A 23,918-nucleotide genomic window follows, 5' to 3' on the forward strand; every position below is an offset into this window, starting at 1 on the left:
GCAAGACTACAGGGGACATGGGGGCATGGGAGGAATCTGGGGTCCCAGCTCAGGGGCAGGAGATGGGCTGGCCACTTGTCCCAGATTTCAGAGCATATCCCCAACTCCAGGCAGGCTGCACCTCTGTGCCAAGGTAGGGGAAGTCCCTGAGGGCTGCTCAGCCAGGGTCGTGCTGCATTGGGACTGGAGGCAGGTTGTGGTGGGGGAGTTCTGAGATGAGGGTGATCTGGTCCCTGTGCTCAGGGAGCTCCCAGTGAATGGGAAGGATAAGTAGTGTGACCACATGTCCCACTTGGCCTAACGCCACCCTTGTTTATGTCTGTCATTCTGGCATAAAGAGTCAGACACGACTTAGTGACTGAACAACAACAAAGTCACTAAGTCGTGACTGACTCTTTTGTAACCCCATGGACTGTAGCCTGACAGGCTCCTCTGTCCTTGGGGTTTCTCAGGCAAGAATACCAGAGTGGGTCACCATTTCCTTCTCCAGGGGATCTTCCTGACCCAGGGATAGAACTCATGACTCCTGCATCGCAGGTGGATTCTTTACCAATGAGCCATTAGGGAAGCCCATAATTATCAATAGCAACTCTTTTAATCTCAGAAGTGTCCTGGTTTGGATGATAAAGTTGAAATAAAACATGCATGTGGCTACCTTTTAGTCAAACATTTATTATATACCCTGCACTGTATTAAGTGCTTTATTATTTACCATCTAATTTAGCATATTATCATCCAACTGAGTGCTAATTTTAATACTAAGGGATGGGCTCTAACCAGGCATTGGGAAATTGAGGCCTAGAGAAATGGAGTGAACTGCCCAATCCCACGCAGCCAGTAGGCAGTGGTATCAGAATTTGCACACAGGGTGCAGCGCCAATAGCGCCCCAATCCCTGAAGCAGGATGAAGACCAAGGCCCTAGATATAGGCTCACGAGAGCCGCAAACACATTCAGTTCCATTCGGCACCCAGGGCCTGAGCGCCTATCTGTGCTCAACTTTGAGTCAGGTACTGGGGTGCACGGCCAGGTAAGGGATGCTGCGATCTCAAGACCTCTGCCTCTCCACCGCCATCCCAGAGGCTCCTAGTCAGGTGGTGCAACTGACTAGAAGGCAGAGAAGAAGGACCCACATGGTCAATAGAAGACAAGTTCCTGAGGGACCCAAAGGAGATGCAGGCAAGGAAGGCTTCCCAGAGGAAATGTGACTTATGCTGTCCTGGAGGATGGGGAGAATGGGGACAGGGAGCAATAGGGAGAGGTCAGGGTGGGCCTTCTAAAGTGGAGGGGACTATGTAATCAAGGACCAGAGGTGGGGCCCATGGGGAGCATTTGTGGAAAGGAAAGTGCCAGGTTCACAACCTGCTCTTACTTCAGAACGTTCCTTCTCTTCAAGAAACTATAATGGAAAAGCATATACAAAAAAGAATGTCTATATATGTCTGACTGAACCACTTTGCTATACAGCAGAGATTGGTACAACATTGTAAATCAACTATACTTCAATTTTTAAAAATTAAAAAAAAAGAAGCTATGACACAGTAGACAGACAAATTTCGTTGAGTCTCTGCAATGTAATTGCAAAGAAGGAAAGAAATCAAGGAAGCACCTATTGTGTGCTTGGTTATGCTTCATGTTTTATATGATTTTCTTAATAACGTTCACTCTTATGACAACAGTGATGCCTGTTTATTATTTTTTAAAGTTGAAAATATATGATTAAGCAAAAGGAAAAAATGAGAATCACCTGCAATTAATTCTGTTGGTCAGTGATAACCGCTGCAAATATTTTTGTGTATAATCTGAAGCCATTGAGTCACTTCATTAACTTAGCCTCCAGTGTGGGTGGAAGGGTCTTATTATGAATAGCAAAGACATTTCTGTCTTATTACTCAGGATATTCCAAAGGTTTCTGGAGCTCTGTGCCAGGAACCAAGAGGAAGACCAAATATACATTTATTATATCAGAGTATCACAAACCCACGGCCAATTATCTCATTTAATTGCCACAATAGCCCTAACAGTATGTAATGTGGACTTTATTTTCACCACTGTTCTCTATTTACAAATATGGAAACTGGGACTCTGAGGGATTACTTCACTGTGTGTTTTGGGGGGTGGGGGGTGGGGGTGGTTGGTGGGGAGGGGCCTGAGGCAGGAGCCCAGCCCAGTTCCCCCAGCGTCAGCCACTTGGCTTATTTCTCTGGTTGAGAACAAAGGAGACCGGGGTCCCAGGAACCTGGGTGAGGCAGTCAGGGGCTCCAGATGAGCCTTGGAAGCCCTTTTTCTTGCCCCCAGATGTACTGGAGCCCAAGGGCAAAATCCAACCGTGTTGGTGAGACAGCCCCTGATGTAGATACCCCAGTCAAGGGGCAAGCCCCTGGGGCTTTTTTTTGGGGGGAGGGGCTGGGCTCTGAGCTCCCATCACCCTCTGGAAGGAGTGAGGGTTGGCTCTGTGGTGGATGACACAGAAATGTACCAACACAAAAGCAATTTGAGAAGAGGGAAGAGTCCATTTGCAGCCAGTTACATCCCCCACCCTCAAAAAGCCAGGCTTCTGTGGCTTGCTGAAAGCATGGAACATTTTTGTGGGCATCTTGCTGCTCTCTGCACAAATGCAGAGGTGGTTTGTCAGGTGACAAGCTAGAATCTTCCGGCTGCTGCCCCAGCGTCCCCTCCGTGCCAGCCTCCGAGGTACCTAGGCAGGGATATTCCCCGTCTCCTAAGTCCCTGGTGACCTGCTCTCAAGGGTGGTTTGGGAAAGGGGCCCAAGTCCAGGGCATCCTGACCAGAGCCATCAGAATCCACGCTCCACTAAACCAAGCACAAAACAGTTGACCCATTTCCGCTGGCTGGGAGGAAAGAGCCAGAAAGTTTTTAAAGGGGCCTCTCTCGGGTCTGCCAGCGAGGCGCTCAGATGATCCCATCCGTTTCTCCTTAGCTGACTCCTGTGGCTACTTCAGCCCAGAGCTGGGGCTGGCCTGAGCTCCTGTCACTGGGAGTCCTCTCTGTGCCTAGCTCTGGGTTGGGAGCTTTCAGTGCGTTTTCTTACTCAATCCTCAGAACCCATGAGGAAGGTAGTGTTGAAGTTTGCTATTTTGAAGATAAAGAAATTGAAGCACAGAGAGTTTAGGTAATTCAGCCAAGGCCACACAGCTAATAAGGGGTGGAGATAAAATTTGAACCCAGACTGGTCTCACATTAGAGCACAAACTCTTAGCCATTCTAGAGGGATGTGAGAGTGAGTCTTGGGCTGGGAGTGGATCATCAGTGTTTGGAAACCATCAGTGTTCTCACTGTGACTACTATCCTCCACTTCCTTCCGCCCCAATAGACTGGGGCACGAGGATCTTGCCCTGAAACTTTTGAGGCCCTGTTCTGGCTCTCCTCTTACCATGGCACCCCAAAGGGTGAGAAGTTTGCAAGATCAAAGGGATATGCCCAACCAGAGGTTTCAACCATATTTGAAACCCTGCTGCAGGGACCCAGGACCCAGGGCTTATGTGGGGCATATCCCAGCTTCATCTTCCCTAAGCTGACTCTTGTCATGGAAGTGCATGCCTGTAGGCTTGTGGGCTGCTAAGGCAACTGTGGGCTCTCTACTCATAGTACCGGAGAGAGTTGGGTGGGAAGAGGAGGGACCAGGCCAGGTCCCTTGTTTATGTTCACTGGGGGTCTTGGGAATGTGAGGAGGGGTCTGCCTGTTCCAGGAGCCTTGTGGTGTCGCTGCAAGCACCTGGCTGAAAGCTTAGGCCACGGGGATAGATTCTGGCCCGCACTTCTTAACTATAGCTCCCAGTCGCTCTAGCTCTGGAAGCCCTGGTTTCCCTGTTCTGGGAATGTCTCCATCTGCCAAGGATCATGATGAGAGCTCTAGGAGCTAGCAGGTGGGATTCGCCCCTTAGCTCAGCTCCCTATATCAGAGAGGCTTCCCCCACCTCCCCCACCCGTGCTTGAGCCTAAGCTGATTTGTTTACACTTGATTTTCTGTGCCTCTGATGCCATAGTTTTGACTCAAGTCTTGAATTCTCTAGTTATGTGTTCTTTTGGAAAGTTATAAAGGGTATTATTTCCAAGTTACAGTGGGTTAGAAGTTAGAGGCAGGGAGTGGGGTAGGTGGGGCACAGTCCCCCATGACCCCTCGTTCACGGGCACCTCCTGCTTTGGTCACAGCTCTTCCAGCAGGAGTGATCAGGGAGACCAGATCTTGGTTCTAACCAAGGGCCCGCTGTGGACCCCTGGGAGCCTGGCCTTTCTCTCTTGATGAGGTTGGCCAGATGGTCCCTGGGAACTTTGTGTCCATTCTAATGGGATTTCTCCTGGAAACTGCCCTTTGAGAAGCAAAGACTGAAGGGGTTAGCAGGAAGAGGCCCGGCATGTTGGTAACATCACAGCATGTTACAGACAAGAATTGCTCCTCTCTTACCCTCTGGTTGGCAGGGGTGTAGGCAGGAGGGCTCAGGGCCATGTTCATGCCTGGCTGTGGTCATTCTCTCCAGGCTGGAACCATTCCAGGGAGAGGCAGTTCTGCCCCAAACGCTGCTCATCCCAACTGTGGAGGAGTTGGTTCAAGAAACTCTAGCCAAGCCCACCGTGCATCAACACTGTGCTGGATGCTGAGCATAGAGTGATGACGCTACGCTAGACAGCGATCACTCTATCTTCTCACAAAAAAGACAGCTGGAGAATCCATTCTTCAGAGGACCATGCTAGGTTGCTCAGATACGGCCAGGCACCTCCTTCCTGGGGTCAGGGAAGCCTTCTGTGAGGATCCCCAGGGGTTTGTGTAAGAGTCGGGGGGCAGCCCAGGTGGCAGATATGAGTGGGTGAGTGGAGGCGACCATGGCTACCCCATCCTTCTTTAGCCAGGTCCTCTGCTTCTTATTTGTGTTCTGTGCATCCAGTCTTGAGAGGATAAAGTCTCAGGCTAAAGTTGAGCTCTGTAACTCTGGTCTGGGGGCGGGGGCGGTAGGACCAGGAGGCTTGTCCCTTCCCTAGTGTGTCCTGCGTGGCAGTCTGGTGCCATCACTGTTAGAGACCTTCCCAACCGCTGTATAAAATCCACTTCCTGTGGCTTACATAGGAGCCTCCAGGGACTTATGTGCTTTCTTAGGGAGAAATTGTTCCTTCTCTATTGATGAGGCAGAAAAATTCCTGGGAAAACTGAGGGTTATTGAGTGTCTGAATGGGAAGAGGTCTCAGGCGGCTTTTTGAAAGCACTGTGTTTGCTTGTGGGGCCCTTTGGCCCAAGCTGAATCTTGTGATGGAGAAGGCAGCCAGCAGAGGGCCGCAGAGAGGCAGCCAGCAAAGTGTGCTTGGGGCCTGCTGCTGCTGCTGTTGCTTCAGTCGTGTCTGACTCTGTGCGACCCCATAGATGGCAGCCCACTAGGTCCTCTGTCCCTGGGATTCTCCAGGCAAGAATACTGGAGTGGGTTGCCATTTCCTTCTCCAAGGCATGAAAGTGAAAAGTGAAAGTGAAGTCGCTCAGTCGTGCCTGACTCTTAGTGACCCCATGGACTGGAGCCCACCAGGCTCCTCCGACCCTGGGATTTTCCAGGCAAGAGTACCAGAGTGGGGTGCTATTGCCTTCTCTGGTGCTTGGGGCCAAGGCTCCCCAAAAGGGAGCCAACTGAGCTCTTGGCTGAGGATAGGTAAACTGAAAAAAATTATGATTTATATTGTGTGAGGGTTTTCTCTTTTTTCTGCCTTTCCTTCTTTCTGTCTTTAAAGCACATGTATACCTGTGGCGGATTCATTTTGATATTTGGCAAAACGAATACAATTATGTAAAGTTTAAAAATAAAAAAAAAAAAAATAAAGCTAAATATATTCTATCCAAAGGGCATTTTGTTATTCCTCCTTTTTTTGGTGTTCAAATAATCTTTTCTGTAATGATGGTGGTTTGCACCCTTTAACAATAGTTAACACAGCTTATTAATTACACTTTCAGACACTGTCCTAAAACCTTTACCTATATTTACTCATTTAATCCTCCGATTATTCCAACATAGTTAGCACATGGTTATTATTCTCATTTTACAGATAAGGAAGTTGAAACACATATCCAAGGTCACATAGCTGGAACACTGGAATGAGCTGGGATTCCAATGAATACAACTTGAATCACTATGCGCCACCTACATGTTGATGTGGGTGGGAGCAAGAGTGAACTGGTGGTGCAAACCCCATAATGAGGCAATTAAGCCCCAGTTGGTCTTGTCATGTGAGAATGTGAGCCCAAAGCCCCTAAGTCATCCTGAAATCTGGAAACATTTAATGTGCTATTTCTCAGTGTCAATATGCGGACTAGTGGTTCATACATTAAAAAAAAAAAATTGAGTGGCAAGGGAAATAGGATTATAAGCTGTATCACCAATTTGTGACCTGTGAATGGATACTGGCATTCAAAAAATTGTATATTTAGTGAACTATAAACTTGGTTGCCTTCCCTTATTTAAAGCAAACCACCCACCCCCCCAAACAAATACCTACGGGTCTGTAGAATATGCGCCTCTGGGACCTTCTTGTCCACATAGTGTTGGAAAGTTTTGTGGGCTCCAAGGTGCTGGTGAGGTGAGGGGAGCATTTTGACGGCAGTGCTGAGGAGAACACAGACTCATTTCAAGATAAGAGCCCATTATATCCCCTTGGCCGCTCTCAGCCTCAGCTATGCAAAGAGCTGATGGGAAGAACTCCTCATAATTAGGTTCTGGAATGTGCTGAGGTTTGGAAGCTCAGGAAGAGTTATGGTTTAAAAATTTCCAACTCAGGAATAATCTGCCCATATCTTACGTATTATCTTAAAAATTCTGCAGTACCCATGGTCTCCTTTCATACCCTTCTTCCATGCCTTTTGGTCTTATTCCTACCTCTTTCATTTTCACTGGTGGATCAGATGGTAAAGTATCTGCCTGAAATGCAGGAGACCTGGGTTCGACCACTGGGTCGGGAAGATCCCCTGGAAAAGGAAATGGCAACCCACTCCAGTATTCTTGCCTGGAGAATCCCATGGATGGAGGAGCCTGGTGGGCTCTCCACGGGGGTCGCAAAGAGTCGGACACAACTGAGTGACTTAACTTAACCGACTTCACTTTCACTTTTCACCTCTTCCCTCCAATCTGGAAAGAACATGGCTAGTCCAGGAGACCAGGGTCTAGGTCCTGACAGTAACCCACAGGCGACAGCCTTGCTGTCAGGAGGTTAGAACTATGGTCCTGCTGACCTTGCAAGCCTGCTGTGAGGCCCTGTGAGAACAACTATCAGAAGCATAAGCAGGCTCCTGGCTCTCTGATGGGTGTGCTGGTCACTGGGCTGCCTGCCCTCGATGAAGGTGCCGCTTCTGTTTTTCTTTCCCATTCAGGTGTAGGAGATGCCGCCCGGAGCCTGGCTGCGCTGGGCCTGCCTCCTGCTCCTGGCCAGGCCCACCCTGCCCTGCCCCCAGGGCTGTGACTGCTTCATCCAGGAGGTGTTCTGCTCGGATGAGGGGCTCGCCGCTGTCCCACTGGACATCCCGCCACATGCCACAGACATCATCTTTGTGGAGACCTCGTTCACTGTGGTGGGCTCCAGGGCCTTCAGCAGCAGCCCCAACCTGACCAAGGTGGTCTTCCTCAACACCCGGGTGTGCCACTTCAGGCCGGATGCCTTCGGGGGCCTTCCAGGGCTCCAGGATCTGGAGATCACCGGGGGCAACTTCTCCAACTTCAGCGCTGACATCTTCTCCAACCTGATCTCGCTGAGCAAGTTCACCCTCAACTTCAACATGCTGGAGGCTCTGCCCGAGGGCCTCTTCCAGCACATGGATGGCCTGGAGTCCCTCCAGCTGCAGGGCAACCGGCTCCAGACCCTGCCCCAGAGGCTTTTCCAGCCTCTGAGATGTCTTAAGACCCTCAACCTAGCACAGAACCTCCTGGCCTACCTGCCCGAGGAGCTCTTCCACCCCCTCGGCCGCCTGCAGACCCTAAGGCTGAGCAACAACCAGCTGGCAAGTCTGCCCCGGGGGCTCTTCAGCCGTCTGGGCAACCTGCAGGAACTCTTCCTAGATGGAAACTCCATCTCCGAGCTGCCCCCAGAAGTGTTCACTCAGCTCTCCTGCCTGGAGAAGCTGTGGCTGCAGCACAATGCCATCAGTCACCTGCCTGGGTCTGTCTTCTCCGCCTTGCCCAACCTGACCTTCTTGAGCCTGCAGGGCAATGCGCTGCAGACCCTGCCTGCCGGCCTCTTCGCCCAGTCCCCCGGCCTGGTCAGCCTGTCCCTGTCCCACAATCAGCTGGAGACAGTCCCCGAGGCAGCCTTTGCCAACCTGACCAGTCTTGGGTCCCTCACACTCTCGCACAACGCCCTCACCCATCTGCCGGCCGGTGTGTTCAGAGGCCTCAAGGGGCTGGTCAAGCTCTACCTGAGCAGCAATAACCTGACGGTCCTGCACCCCGCCCTCTTCCAGAACCTGTCCAAGCTTGAGCTGCTCAGCCTCTCCAGGAATCTCCTGACCACGCTCCCTGAGGGCATCTTCGACACCAATGACAACCTGTTCAACCTGGCCCTGTATGGGAACCCCTGGCAGTGTGACTGCCACCTGGCCTATCTCTTTAGCTGGCTGCATCAGTACAGCGACTGGCTCTTCAACATCCAGACCTACTGTGCCGGTCCTGCCTACCTCAAGGGCCAGGTGGTGCCCGCGCTGAAGGAGGAGCAGTTGGTGTGCCCCATCACCCGGGACCACCTGGGCTTCCAGGCTGCTCTGGGGCCAGACGACAGGGAGCCAGGGGGTGCCTGGGATCTGGTTGCGGAGGAAAGGGCGGCCAGGAGCCGGTGCACCTACAGCAATCCTGAGGGAACCGTGGTGGTGGCTTGTGACAAGGCCCGGTGTCGCTGGCTGAACGTCCAGCTGTCCCCCAGGCAGGGCTTGGGCTCCCCAGGACTACCCATCAATGCCAGTCAGGAGTGGGACTTGAAGTCCAGCTGTGGCTCTGTGAGGGTCACTGTGTCCATTGAGGCTCTGGCAGGGGAGCCATAGGTGCAGGCAGACGGACCAGGACCCTAGGCAGATGGCCTCTGGGCCCAACTGGGCAAGAAATGGTGAGGGGAGCTGAGCGGGTTCTTCAGATGCGAGGGGTGGAGTTGCATCTCCAAGGTGGAGGAGGGGGCGTGGCCAGCTCCACTACCCAGAGCCTCCTTCATTACCCTGGTCTGAGAATGATACCTAACAGGACCTTCTGCAAGCTTTGCAAAGCACCCATCAAAGCTGCGTTGTGGTCTGGAGAATAAAGTAATGCGGCTCCCCTGATGTTTTTCTGTTATTTAATTCTCACCCCTGTCTCATCTCCACTCTGAGATACCAAGGCTCCGTTTCCACAAAATGGGGGCCAACCTCTCTTGACATCCAGTTCAAGAGCCAATGTCTGTTTCTATTCCTCTGCCTCAAAACGTGGTGGGTTTTTTTTTTTAATTGAAGGATAACTGCTTTACAATATAATATCGTAGATTAATGCATATACATGGAATCTAGAAAGATGGTACCGATGAATCTGTTTGCAAGGCAGCAATGGAGATGCAGACATAGAGAACAGATCTACGGACAAGGTCACGGAGGGTGGGTAAGGAGAGGGTGAGACAGAGAGAGAGGCATGGAAACATACACACTACCATATGGAAATGTGGTTTTAATTGATAAAAAGAAAAAGGGAGAGGATAAAAGCAGAGCTGACGAGAAAGATGAGGGGTGGGGTAGAGCTCTGACTTGGTGTTGAGGAGGACTCAAGCTGTTCACACCCACCTCCAGGGCGTCCAGGAGAAATCAGGTGACAGGGGCCCTGGGGAGCGTGAACGCCGTGGCTTTGCCTGCTCAGCTGATAGGACGGCTGCTCCCTGAGGAGCGAGCCAGGAGGGGCGGGGACGGATGCCCTCCAGTTCTGAGGGTCTGTGCCTGTGAGACCCTCAGAACTGAAGTGAGAACTGTGAGTGAGGGTCTGCTCACTCACAGCGATGGTCCTCTCTCAGTTCTCAGGACACCACCCTCTTACCCAAGCCTGGCTGCACCCCCCACCAGTTTTCCCCTCACCTCCTGCATGCTGGTCGCCTTCGGGTTGGCTGTCATTTGGGTTCCCTGGGTAATCCCTATGCAGATCCTTGCAGTCAGATCCCACCTCTATGCCGATGACCTCAAATCTCCATCTTAAAAAAAATAATTTAATTAATTTATTTGTTTGTTTATTTTTGGCTGTACTGGGTCTTTGTTGCTGCATGGGCTTTCCTCTAGTTGCGGCGATTGGGGGCTACTCTCTAGTTGTCTCAAATCTCCATCTTAGGCCTGGTGTTTGGCTCCATGGTGACATATATTTCTGCTCAGGAACTTGTGTTCTATCAGGACAGCCACACACACGTGTAAGCCAGACTCTGTCCCCAGCTCCTCCAGGACCCCTGCCCCACAAGTCACCAAGCCCAGGAGCTGGGAGTGGTCTCCAGCCTCTCCTCCCCTTAGTCCTCATGCCCAGCCTGTCACTGAGTGCCTCTGAGTGTCCTCTGTCCATATCTCCTTTCCTGTTCCCAGCCTGGAGAAGCTCTTGGTCTCCTTGGACTGAACCATGGCCCAGCCTCCTGCCCGGTTTCCCCGCCCACACCTACAGCGTGGACAGGCTTGGCTGAAGTTCAGGGGTTGGGAGAAGAGAATCAGATGTAAGCAGGCTCTCCAGGAGCTCACGGTCTGATGGAAAAGAAAAGACAGGGGGTGTCTGGGATGAAAACACAAGCTCGATGGGGTGGGCACCGAGCAGGTGCTGGAGAGTACAGGGGAGGCAGAGGTCAGACGAGCACAGACCTCCGGAAGCTGTGTTGGATCCCTGAGCCTTGAGATTGTGCAAGCAGAGCGTGAGCCAAGGGGTGGAGACAGGCGAGTGGTGAGGTCAGGGCTGAGGCCTCTGGAACAGGCTGGTTGGAAAGCAGACGGAAAGACAAGCAAGGCTGCAAAGCTAGCTGGAGTCTCGAGGGGCACAGCGAGCAGGCTGCATATTCATTATGGATGCCCAGCTGTTCCTGAAGAACTTTATGTAAAGGAAGGCTTATGCCTGTGAAGTCTGACAGCAAGAGGCAGGATAAACAGTGAGGACTCCTGCTTGGCTTGGGCTGGGAGCCCCAAGTGTCAGGGGCGCCAAGGAGATAGAATGAAAAGTTGTCAGGACCTGAACAGTACCTACACAAATGGATTAAAAGACTGAAATGTGAATTATAGAAATGCAGATTCAAACAATACAGGCATTGCCTTGTACCCATTAATTTGAGAATTAATATTAATAATATGGAAATGAGAAATCGGGATCATGCTCAGTGCAGACATAGTGGAGCCTCAGGGTGCCCCTGGCAGCTACTCCTCCCAGCAGGGGAGACACCCTGAGGCCAAGAAAGGGTTTGGTGAGGGGGACAGGGATGGGGTGGGTACTGGAAGATGGGAGGGGTGGCGGAGGGAGATACGTGGGGTGACTCTCAGTTTTCTCTCCTGGGAGATGGGGAGGACAGTGAAGCCACTGACCATGGGCAGGTGGAATTTAAGGGGAAAGGAGGAGCAAGATGCCAGCTTTAGGCAAAAAAGTACAACTTTGCCATCCTGTCCTGTCCAGTGATGCCCCTTTAAAAAGGCGTGCTTCCTGAGAGTCAAACCAATTAGTCTAAGGTGATGGAAGGTAGTCTGGCAGATTTACCAAAGGAATAGACTTTCCCAGATTCATTTGGTCCAGTTCTCCAAAGCATCTGGTTTAATAATAATCCTGACCAGCTCCTCCAAGGTTGGGGAACATTGCTTCCCCAGAAAGGAGGAGATCCTGAGTGACCGAGGGTCCCGTGGTGCTGGCCCCCAGTGCTTTTGTTTTCACTGCACTGGTCCAAGTCCAGGCTGCGCCGACCACTGGCTTCCACCTGGTCGTGAGGGCCACTGTCTGGGGAAAGGATGGCCACGCCCAGCACACAGGAGACACATCACAGATCTCCATCAGAAGGATGCCGGCTGAGCTACAGTTCCTGGTCCAAGTGGTCTTTATGTCTACTGCCAGAAATAAAGGAGCAAGATAATCAACCAGACATTTCTCTTAATTATATTCCCCACCCCCAAATATAACACTTTGTTAAGTTAAAATATAATAATCTTTCTCTGTGTTGAATGGTGCTGGGGAAATGGGGGAAAAGCACAGGCCAGTAGTCAGGGAAAGCTGTTTGCAGGCCTTTTAAGTTGGCTGAGCGAGACCAGAGTCACTATGCTCTTTGAGCAGGGTTGCCAGGGTTACAAATAAGCACACACATGCTGCATGGGACATACTTATACTAAAAAAAGGATTCTTAGTTTATTTGAAATCCAAATTTAACTGGATGTTTTATGTGGTGAGCCAACTACCTGATGAAGGTGAAGTAACAAAGGGGATGGAGGTGGGGGTTGGGGATTCGCTTCCCGGTTGGGGAGGTCAGGCCCGAGCCCACAGTGGTGCAAGTCCTGACCACTGAGGGCCACTAGCATCCTGAGGCTGGAGTCGACAGGAAGCAGGAGGTGCTGAGCATCCCCCAGATGCAGATGCAGGGGTAAGCAGATCAGGAGACAGCTCTGAGTGTGCTGTGTACCCCGCGTCCTCGGTCCTGCTGCCTTCTTGGGAGGTGGTCCTGGTCTGGTGCCACAGTAGGGCTTTTTTTGATGGGTTCTGGAAAGAAATCAGGACACTTGAGTCCTCCTTCCTCAACATTTGCCCTTTGGTAAGTCATGGCTCCTCTCTGGCCAGAAGAGGTTGGTTCTCAATGCTCAGTGAATCCTAGAATCACCTGGGGGAAGGCAAAAAACCAACAGGACCCCATTTACAGAGATGATGATTCAGTTGGCCTGGGGAGACCCAAATATCAGTTTCACACACACACACACACAAAACTCCTCCAGTGATTCTAATGCTCAGCCAGGCTTAAAAGCTCAGGGCTGGATTTTGCCCAGTTCTAGGTCTTCCACTCTCTATAGCTGCCCCAGGGCCGGGGAGCAAATGTATGCTTTGTCAGGCCCACCTGGTGAAACGCTCAGATGAACTCATGAGTGAAGCAAGCCACAACGCCATGTGGCAAAATATCTCACTGGGTTTTTTTCTTGTTGGTGCATTTTATTCTATGTAATCTTCAGTGCTCTCAGGTTTTGGAGTGACAATAAGCTGGGTACGGGATGCCTTGTTTTCTTGCAGTACAAGGGTGGCTAAGTTCCTTCAAAATGCCTTCTTACACGCAGAAGAGAGTCCTTGCGCCAATGCCTGGAAAGTTCCACAGTTCTTCAGTGATTCCCCACCACTTGCCAGCGAGGCAACCTTGGGCCAGTTACTGAAACTCTCTGCAGCTCGGTTCTCTCTTCCATACTGTTTACCATGGGGATAATAGTTCCTATCTCGTAGTCACTGGTGAAGATAAAATATTCATGTTGAGATCCCAGAAAAATGAGATGGGGTAAGTTCTCAAAAATGTCATCTATTATTATTAGTATTATTTCTGGGGAATTGTGAGGGATGTTGGCAGGGGGTAGGAAGGAACTGGATAGTTGCTTGGCCACTGCATTTGTTTCACCTGTATCCATTGGTATTTCCAGAGGATGTTAACATTGCTGTTTATATATCAAAATTATAATTATTGGGAATATTGGAAATGCCATTTTCAAAACTGCTCAGGGCTAACAGTGGATATTGGAAAACTGGATGGTTCTGCCAAAGATTAGACAATTTAGCACAGCAGTAGTGCAGTAATGAATTCTCCCTCACACTGTTTGCATCTCCCACTGCCTCTATCTCCCACTGCCTCCTGTTGCCTCCTGTTGCTTCTGTTGACAGTTCAATATCTCAGTTCAGTCGCTCAGTCATGTCCAACCCTTTGCAACCCCATGAATCGCAGCACGCCAGGCCTCCCTGTCCATCACCAACTCCCGGAGTTCACTCAAACTCACGTCCATTGAGTCGGTGATGCCATCCAGCCATCTCATCCTCTGTCGTCCCCTTCTCCTCCTGCCCCCAATCCCTCCCAGCATCAGAGTCTTTTCCAATGAGTCAACTCTTCGCATGAGGTGGCCAAAGTACTGGAGTTTCAGCTTTAGCATCATTCCTTCCAAAGAATACCCAGGGCTGATCTCCTTTAGAATGGACTGGTTGGATCTCTTTGCAGTCCAAGGGACTCTCAAGAGTCTTCTCCAACACCACAGTTCAAAAGCATCAATTCTTTGGCGCTCAGCTTTCTTCACAGTCCAACTCTCACATCCATACATGACCACTGGAAAAACCATAGCTTTGACTAGACGGACCTTTGTTGGCAAAGTAATGTCTCTGCTTTTGAATATGCTATCTAGGTTGGTCACAACTTTCCTTCCAAGAAGTTAGCGTCTTTTAATTTCACGGCTGCAGTCACCATCTGCAGTGATTTTGGAGCCCCCCAAAATAAAGTCTGCCACTGTTTCCACTGTTTCCCATCTATTTGCCATGAAGTGATGGGACCAGATGCCATGATCTTTGTTTTCTGAATGTTGAGCTTTAAGCCAACATTTTCACTCTCCTCTTTCACTTCCATCAAGAGGCTTTTTAGTTCCTCTTCACTTTCTGCCATAGGGGTGCTGTCATCTGCATATTTGAGGTTATTGATATTTCTCCCAACAATCTTGATTCCAGCTTGTGCTTCTTCCAGCCCAGCGTTTCTCATGATGTACTCTGCACTGCATAGAAGTTAAATAAGCAGGGTGACAATATACAGCCTTGACGTACTCCTTTTCCTATTTGGAACCAGTCTGTTGTTCCAAGTCCAGTTCTAACTGTTGCTTTCTGACCTGCATATAGGTTTCTCAAGAGGCAGGTCAGGTAAGGTCTGGTATTCCCATCTCTTTCAGAATTTTCCACAGTTTATTGTGATCCACACAGTCAAAGGCTTTGGCATAGTCAAGAAAGCAGAAATAGATGTTTTCCTGGAACTCTCTTGCTTTTTCGATGATCCAGCGGATGCTGGCAATTTGATCTCTGGTTCCTCTGCCTTTTCTAAAAGGTTTGTGAAATGTTGAACATCTCACAAACCTTAAAAGGTTCCGATTCTGGGTCTCAGGGCGCCCCCACGTGGCGTACTGGGAGAATAGCTTTCCCAGAAGTCAACCTGGGAGCCCTAGCAAAGACACCGGACCACAGGGACTCCGTGGTCTGGGACGCTTCCCGGATGGCAACTCCTGCGGAGGCTTCTGTTTCCTGCGACTCTGGAACGCGCCCGCGCCGAGGAGCGGCGGTGCGGAGGCTGAGGTCTCGCTCTCACCGCCACCTCGTGGTGTTTTGGCACGCCGGACTATCAGATTTGTCCCAGTGATGCAGCGTGTCCTGCACGGGGGTGGGGTAGGGGTTTGAAGAGGGACAATCCTGCACGACTGGGGTAGGATGGGGGGAGGTGGTCCTACTTCTCCCGCGAACAGACCTCCAGACACGGCTGGGGGTGAAATCCTGCCGGCGGTAATGATCTCTGTTCATATACATTCAAAGTTGTCTCTGCCTTGCTGTCTGCACACTTTCAGTTTTCCAAGATTGAAATGTATTTCCTCAGTAAATACATTCTAGGAAGACTGTGCTTTGTTTTCTTTGCAATTTTATGCAAGTTGTTCTGGATTTGGGGGGGAAATTCCCCTTAGCAATACTTAACCCTTATTTTAAGAAGTAGAGTACAGAGGAAAAGCAACTTCTCTAAAATTCATCCTTTAATCAGTATGGAAGTAAGTGAAAGCCTCCAGCTACTTCACCAGTCTTCACCAAGACCTTCACCAAGGTGTGAGGTCTAATCCAAGCATTTACACACAGAGATGAATATTATTTTATTATAAACCACCTTTTGGGGACTTCCCTGGTGGGCTTGTGGTTAAGAATATGTCTTGCAATGCAAGAGACTAGGGTTCAATCCTTGGTCCAAGAACTAAGATCCCACATACCGCGGAGCAACTAAGCCTGCACGCCGCAGCTAGAGAGTCCGTGCATCTCAACGAAAGATCCTGAATGATGCAACCAAGATTCCATGTGCCACAACTAATATTGGATGCAGCCAAATAAATAAATAAATATTTTTTTAAAACTACCTTTTATTCTAGCTTATTACAATTAGAACATCTAATTTTTAAATTTTCTATGAGAGCTGATGATAACTGTGACATTTATTTCAAGAGACTGAAGGGGGTGTTAGGATTTATTTCATAGAAATTTCAGACTCTGGGGTCAGCCTTAATAGAGAGATACTTCATAGTCAAAGACATTCCTGTTTTTGGGTGGGGAACCCTAATGCTCCTGCAAGGTTGCACTGAGCATTCAGGACAATGGGGCTGAGTTGTTTTCTGGAAACTCCTTGAGCTGAAAATGAAGAATCTGGGGAGCAACCTCCCTGGGAAGATTCCATGTCCTGACTTCTTTGGGCCAGTCAAGCACACAGGACGAAATGCGGCTTCTTTTTTTTTTCATGGTCTGTACAATTTATACAAGCAGCAGGGACCCAGCTTGGGTTCCTGCATATCCTACTAAAATAGAATTCTCTCTACAAAATACAAATAATTTAGTCTCTCATTGAGGACTAAAGAGAGGCAGCCAGAGAGGGGTGCGGGGTGGGGTGGGCGCAAGGAGGAAGCTTAAGATCCACCCTCTGAGGCAGGAGAGTGCAGGGGCAAGGCCAGGCCAGGACAGAAGGCACCATCAGCACCAGCAGGGATGCGTCCAGGGAGGGGCTACAGAAGCGTACAGCAGCCAGGGGCTGGGGGCAGCAGAGTGGGGGTCAGTATTGTTGAGAGGAAGGGGGTTCACTAGTGTCTTTTGTAAGAGCTGAAGTTACCACCAGTGGAGGTCGGGGGTCCCAAGGGATACGAATAAGGTGAAGGTGAGAAGGTCAGGGTTGGGTGACCTCAAGTCCTAGGAATCCAGGAGCTGAGTGGTTGCGGGGACACTCCCAGTCTAGTTATGCATTGTCGCTCCCTGGGAGCAGGGGTCTGGGTCTGAGCTCCTGACAGCCCTATGCTTCAGCCAAATTGCCCTCAACCAAGAAACTGATTGCTTCTCATAACCAGATTTCACCTCTGGCTTGGGGAATCATGGATTTGGGAAATTCACAGATTTCTGCATGGAAGCCAGTTCAGTCGCTTTTTTCAAGGGATTATATTTTCTTCCCTTGCCAAATTTGAGGAGTCTCTCCCTGCAGTCACTGAGGTGATGAGCTTGCCTCAGGGGGCTTCTGCATCCCCGTTGATGCTCTAATCCATGAGATTCCTTCTCAGGTGGCCCCAGAGGATTCCCAGGTGGGTGGAGCTGTCCACATCTTGCTGCCTCCCTTCGTGCAACAACTCAGAGGGACGATGGGCCTCACCGAGGCTGCAGCATCCTCAAGCGCATCGAGTACCAGCCCCGCTGACCACTCGACAACCACCTAGCCTCCTGCCTCTCTGCAGCCGACCACACTCAGCCTCCAACCACATCCTCGTCAGCCTGCTCTGTGTGAAACTCCAGCCCTCAAACCACACATAGTAACCACCCCCGTGATGACACTTTATCAACCCTGATTCTTTGAACAACTATGATCCTCAGACTTTAGCCCTCCTGTCACCTGCCACCTTGCCCAGAACACCAGGCTTTGGGGTCTGCATAGCCATGGCTTGGCTAGGGGCCAGGGCCCCAATGGGACATGCTTCCCTCTGCCTAGATTTTGTCCCTCGCCAGAGGGGAGTCCACTGCCACCCTGTAGGACTGAACCTGGCCAAGAAGGAAACTCCCATTCACCGTTCAGCCCTGGGAGGTCCCAGGTCCAACAGCAACACCTACACGCTTTTGCCACCCCTGTTCTCAGCACTCAGCTCCCTCACCCCTGGCTTCACTCCCACGGCTCCGGGTGGGTTACCATTGACACGCCTACTGCACTATGTTCTCAGCTTGTCCCTGAAATGTGGCTCTTTTGTGGCTTTTCCCCAGTTGTGCCATCAGCCATGGCACGCAGAGGCTGCCCCATGCCCTTGAGGCTGGGAAAGGTGCTAAGGAAAGAGGCGAGCCCAGAACAGAATTCTTTCCATGGGCAGAATCCCATGGAGTTACCTAGGCCAGTGTGGGCACACACCTCCTCCTGTCCACAAGAGGGGACATGTGACATCTTAGGAGAGGAAAGAGGTTAGACTAGGAGGCTTAATGTATGCTAAGTCACTCTAGTTGTGTCCAACTGTGTGTGTCCCCATGGACTGTAGCCTGCCAGGTTCCTCTGTCCATGGGATTCTCCAGGTACCAATACTGGAGTGGATTGCCATGCCCTGCTCCAGGGGAGCTTCCCAACCCCAGATCCAACCTGTGTCTCTGACATCTCTTGCATTGGCAGGTGGGTTCTTTACCACTAGGGCCACCTGGGAAGCCTGGGAGGTTTTAATTCAATCCCTGGACAGATTCTACTTTCGCTCCAAACTGTGTGTGTCAGTCATCATTCTTTGTGGAGTGTGACATTTTTTGGCATCTGTGAAGCTGGCAAATTTGTGAAGACCCTCAGAGTCTTAAAACTTACATCTATGGAGTCAGCATATCCTAATAAAGGGCAGGCTGAAGCCTTAGGGCATTTGCAATAAGTGTTATTAGATCCACTGCCTTTGCCCACAAACACATCGTCTATTTAAATTGAAATACAAGAACTCACTCATGCAAAATTTCACTACCCAACTGCTATGCTCTCCAAATTAGAGCTCGAAACCAGGAAAAAGAAACATGTCTTGAGAGCAGCCAACATAAGTTTCTGCTCCCTTGGATGAAAGCATGTGCATTTGCTCAAACGTACATTCCTGCCCTTGGACTCTGTTCACTTCTATGTTAGACACAAGTCCACCAAGTATGATCATATGGTTTCCAGACTATAGTAGATTAAAGACAAAATCGTAAATTGGGAGGAGAGTGGCAGTCCTGCTGGAGACTTGCCAGCCACAAAGAGAAAAATAGCAGAATCAGATATGAAATCCCAAAGAAGAGCAGCTAGGCATTTAGTAGAGGGCACTTGAGTGGCTCTGAGGGTAACACGTTATTCCAGCTCAGAGCTGGAGGTAAATATGGAGTTCCTGGGTAGATAATGATGACCCGAGCTGCCTGCGAAAAGTCCACATGAAGTGTAGCTCTGGCTTGGTTTTCGATTCCCTGCAAGCACAGCTCGGATCAAGGGCTTGAATGCGGTTTAATTAGAAGGTGATCCCAAGAGGAAGGCCCAGGAGACAGGGAAGGAGGAAAAACCAACACACAGATGACTGTGGAAGCTGCTCTGGGCAATGGGACTGATTCCAGAAGGGCGGCCTGAGACACATCGAGAGCGGCTCTAGGAGGCAGAGCATTTAGCCACCAGCGCCCACCTCCAGTTCCCAACGCCCCCCCAATTCCGGGAAGTGGGCACAAGGGTGGAGGATGATGGATGGTGCGGGGTCATTCACAGGTGTGCTCAGTTACCCCGAAGATGAGCCCATCCAGAGTGGTCCTTCAAGAGGGCTCTGGGCTCACGGAGTCCGTGGGAGTGCTGGAGAGCCCGTGCGCTGGCCCGTGCGCTCCTGCGCAGGCCAGAGCCTGTGTGCCTGTTTGTTTAAGCAGAGGCTCCTGGAGACTTTTCATTCTTCCCAGCGTCACCCTTCCGGGTGCTTCAGAATCCCTCCTGCTGCCACCTCCCCAGGAGCGTCCCTGCAGCCACAATGCCTTCACTCGTTCCCCAGACGTTTCCTGATGGTTTTGGTCAGGCTTCCCAGAAGCAGACCCATCCATGTTGCTGCAAATGGCATTATTTCATTCTTTCTTATGGCTGAGTAATATTCCACTGCGTATGTCCCACATTGTCTTTATCCGTTCCTCTGTTGATGGACATTTAGGTTGCTTCCGTATCTTGGTTACTGGAAGTGGTGCTGCTGTGAATGTAGGGCTATCTTTTTGAATAAAGGTTTTCAACTCTTCTGGGTATAGGCCCTGAAGTTGATGTTTTTAGGAGAGTGAGATAATTGAGACAAACCAGGCTTATGAGCAGAAGGCAAGAATGAAAGGTAATTGTCACTTGAGGACAGGACAAAGAAGTGTAAACAGGGGCGTTGAGTGTCCTCTGGCTCGTGCCCACCCACATTGCAAACAGCACAGAGCCGGCTTCTCCATAGAGTATTATGCCGAGGAAAGCTATAGCTGTGTGGGCTCATTTGCACCTTAGAATCCACCGTGACCAGATTGACCACGTGGATGGTGGCTGTAGCTCTGCTCTCCGGAGCCCATTTGGGAAGGAGGGGCTTTTTGAGTGATGAGAGTTTTCCTGCCTGTCTCCAGCCTCCATAAAGTATATTGGCAGGACACGGGGACCTCTCAAAGCTGTGTGCTCCCGGCTGACCCATTCTATGCCTGGGAAGGACGCTGCGCCCCCAAAGAATGCTTGGGGCCGGGGTCGGGTCACGGGCGGAAGCCTGAATGCCAAGCAGTCATTAGGGGTGATTGATGGAGGGGAGCGCGTTGCAGGGGCCCCGGAGGCCTGCTGCAGTTTCATTGCGGTTATTTATGGCCTAGCTGGGGCGTCAGAAACGGGTTGACAGCTCGCCGTAAGCTGACCTGGCTGGCGCACAGCCTGCAGCCTTCTGCCTGCCCATCCCTCAACTTGAGGAATGTCAGCCTCAAAGACAGTGACCAGACGCGGGAGGTGTGGAAGGAGAGATTCCAGAATGCATCCTAACCCTGAGACCTCTTTATCCATAGCGAGGCCTGTGTGTGCGTGTGCGGGACACATGCTCGTACTCCCTAAATATTTATATAAGCAGACATCTGTGAAAAAGACACAGCACAGCTAACTGAATTTCTTTTTTCTTTTTTTTTTTGGTACACGGGGAAAGGAACACAAATAATCCCAAGCAGCAAGTAATCCAAAAACTGGCTTGGGGAATATATGCTAAAGTTTTTTGGTTTGTCTTTTTGGTTTGTTTTTGCTGTGTATATGTGAGTGTGTGTCTTTTGGCAACAGAAGTACCAGTCTAATCCTATTTAATCTATCCGAGCTTTGTTTTCTTAACCGACACTGTAGGTCAAGGAAGTCCAGAAATGTCCTGGGTGCCAGGATCTAACTGACATGGTTACTGAGATGGTTAGACGTCTGTGGATGACCCAGTACACCCCAGGGACAGACGGCAGGCCCCACCACGGTGATTAGCCTCAGCCTGGCCGATAGTGGCCCGAGCAGGGTTGGGGGGCAGTTGTGTGCAGGCAGAAGCCCAGTTTGGAGGCTTGCTGAGGCCACTTCCTCGTCACATCTCCCGGGTCTGCCTCGGTGACCCGGAGATCAAGGAGATCAAGGACACGAAGCAGGAGAGAATGCTCTGGAAACTGGAAAGGGCTCCTCGTGAGGTCCCTGTCATGACATTTCTCTGCCTGCCTCCTGGGAGGGAGGTGCCCTCCCAGAGACAGAGGCCAGAAGTCTGGTCTGGGCAACAGGGTAGCGATTCTGTGTTTGGGGCCCTTGGGAGGGTGGCTTCTGGGGGGCCTCAGCCTTGGGGAGCGGGTGACTGCCTGGGGCCCTGTAGAGCCCCAGGAGGAAGGGAGAGATGCTCCCTGAGACGAAGGCTGCCTGTTGTTGGAGGGCATGCTGAAATCACAATGAGGGAAGTATTGGGATGACCAAAAAGTTTGTTTGGGTTTTTCCATAACGTCGTACAGAAAAACCCAAATGAACTTTTTTGCAACCCAATAGAAACCTGCACCATTCGGTAGTTCTGTGAAGTCACTGAGCTGCAAAGCTGAAGGGAGAATCACTGGCCTTGGGTCCCTTCATGTCCCTTTATCAGCTTACTCCACAGCAAGCCCTGTAATAAGAGACCACAGTCTACGGTGACCAATTCATAAAACCTTAAAGCTTTCAATGGATACGTTCTCACCAATATTTCATTCATTAAAAAAAAACAACCATATTTTACATCTTTAGAGTTGTAGCTCAAATATTTCTCTGACCTAGGAATTCATTTCCGCTATCCCTAATCGTCCCTTACTTCCTAGGTTTCATTGGAGGCACGTTATCGGGGTGTTCTGTGAGCAGCAAGCGGTATGTCTAGTCCCTGCTCTGGGTGCTCAGCATCTGGAGGGTTGGCTGTCAGCCAACACTTCCAGCTTCAGGAAAAAGTGCCTCAACAGAGAGAAGCAGAGGGGTCACAGGACTCCAGAGAAGTATTTTTGTCAATTGCTGCAAAGCAAATTACCCTGAAATATTGCAGCTTAAACCAGCAGTAATCATTTATTATCTCTCAGGGATTCTGGGGGCCAGTACACAGATAGAGCTTGGTGGGGACAGTTTGCATCTACACCATTATGTAGGGCCTCCCAGGGGTGACCTGAAGGTCCACACTTGCTGTGGTTGCTGACTCTGGGCCCATGGCTCTCTCTGTGGCCCTGATTCCTCCCAGCATGGTGACTGGTCCAAGGAGGACCCAGAGATTGAAGGAGAGAGAGAGAAAATGAATGAGAACCAGGCAGAGAGCTGTCTTTTTCTGACCTGGCCCCTGAAGGCATCATTGTGCTTCATTGGTCAGGGCAGTCACAAGCCACCCTGCCCTCCAGATCCAAGATCCAAGGAGAGAGGACAGAGACCCTCCTCTCCGTGGGAGTAGTGTGTATCCATCATACTGCTAGGAGATCTTACAGGATGGTCTAAGTATATCAGAGTCTTTGGAGAATGCAATCTGCCACGTCCATCTAGGACTGGGGCCAGGGGGCAGGAGGCCAGAGGAGACTTTCTGGAGGGAGTGATGCTTGAACTGAGTGTTGAAGACTGGAGACAATAAAATGTGTGGGAGGAGAGGGGAGGAGAGAGATTCCAGGTGGAGGGGCAGCATCCTCTGAGGGTCAAGGATTTGAAAAAGCCTGGAGCGTTGGGGGCAACCGCAAGGAGTTCCATGACTGGGGCTGCTGGTGCGGCCTGGGCAGGTGGGAGGTGGGGCTGCAGTGTGGAGCGGCTTAACCTGTGGTTTGTCAGCCCCTGTGGTTGTCAATCCTCTAAGAATCAGACCCTCTCGCAGGAAGGAAGTACCTATAGAATCTTGCACATCATTTCAGGGATCCAGGCCAAGTTTCCTAACACCAGGGGAATTCAAAGATCCCATGCAGTCCTGTGTTCTGTGGAGCCAGAGTGGGTTCTGCACTTGCCAGCAGCCTCTCTGCAGGATGTGTTACCTCAGGAATCCCCAGGGGCACAGCAAACTCAACCCGAATGCCTTGCCCAGCCCTGGTGTCACTGAGCCCCAGTTGTTCCTGGCGACTCCTGGGCATTCTGGTCTTCCTGGCATAGACAGAGCATCATGTTCACAAAGTGCTTCTGTATGGTTCTGTTCTCCCAGTGATGGGGGCGCAGTATTCTCTCTACTCTACAGATGGGAAGCCAAGGCCCAGAGAGCATCAAGATGTGGATGATGATGTGGTCTGACAGCCTCTCCTGGCCAGCCTTTCTCCTGACCTTGGGGCTTGGCATCTCATTGAGCCACCTGACACCCCCTTGCCCTGCCCTACCCACAAGGCTCAGCTCCGGGACGGTGTGACTCAGGCATGAGTCAGCTTTTGCCTCCACTGGGAAAACATCCAACAGAGTCATGCTGATGATACCTGCCTCTCCAGCCCTATGTCTGTGTCTCCAGTGCACGCTGGGTACGCTTCCAGAGAGGTCCCTCACACTTCCCATGTTAAGCTGCACTCATCTTTGCTCACCCAGGTGCCTCTAGTAGTCCTGTGCCAGGCACTTCCTGTCTTTGGGCTTTCATGTACTTGATCATTAGCAGGTGGGCGGAGAGAGGCCAGGATCTTCCCCTCTCTCTGCTCTGGGAAGTGTCTCCAGCAGGGCCTCCTCCATGCCCCCAGTTCCCACTGCACAGGCCTGATCTGGTTTCGGCTGGCCTTCCAGTTCTTCTTACACAGTCTCCCCTTCCAT

General features: G+C 50.8%; 1 protein-coding gene across 1 annotated transcript; it reads left to right on the plus strand.

The window, feature by feature from the left end:
• The first annotated feature begins 7,368 nt into the window (after nucleotides 1–7,368).
• On the plus strand, nucleotides 7,369–9,015 carry CPN2 (carboxypeptidase N subunit 2). Its single transcript, XM_055570301.1, has one exon. It carries the CDS (start codon nucleotides 7,369–7,371, stop codon nucleotides 9,013–9,015), a length of 1,647 nt encoding a protein of 548 aa, XP_055426276.1.
• Nucleotides 9,016–23,918: the final 14,903 nt, after the last annotated feature.

This window comes from Bubalus kerabau, chromosome 2, assembly GCF_029407905.1.
Source record: "Bubalus kerabau isolate K-KA32 ecotype Philippines breed swamp buffalo chromosome 2, PCC_UOA_SB_1v2, whole genome shotgun sequence".
Taxonomy (NCBI): Eukaryota; Metazoa; Chordata; class Mammalia; order Artiodactyla; family Bovidae; genus Bubalus; species Bubalus kerabau.

Excerpts from the sequence above, each read along its gene's own strand:
- CPN2 (XM_055570301.1), top strand. The coding sequence starts at position 7,369 with ATGCCGCCCGGAGCCTGGCTGCGCTGGGCCTGCCTCCTGCTCCTGGCC.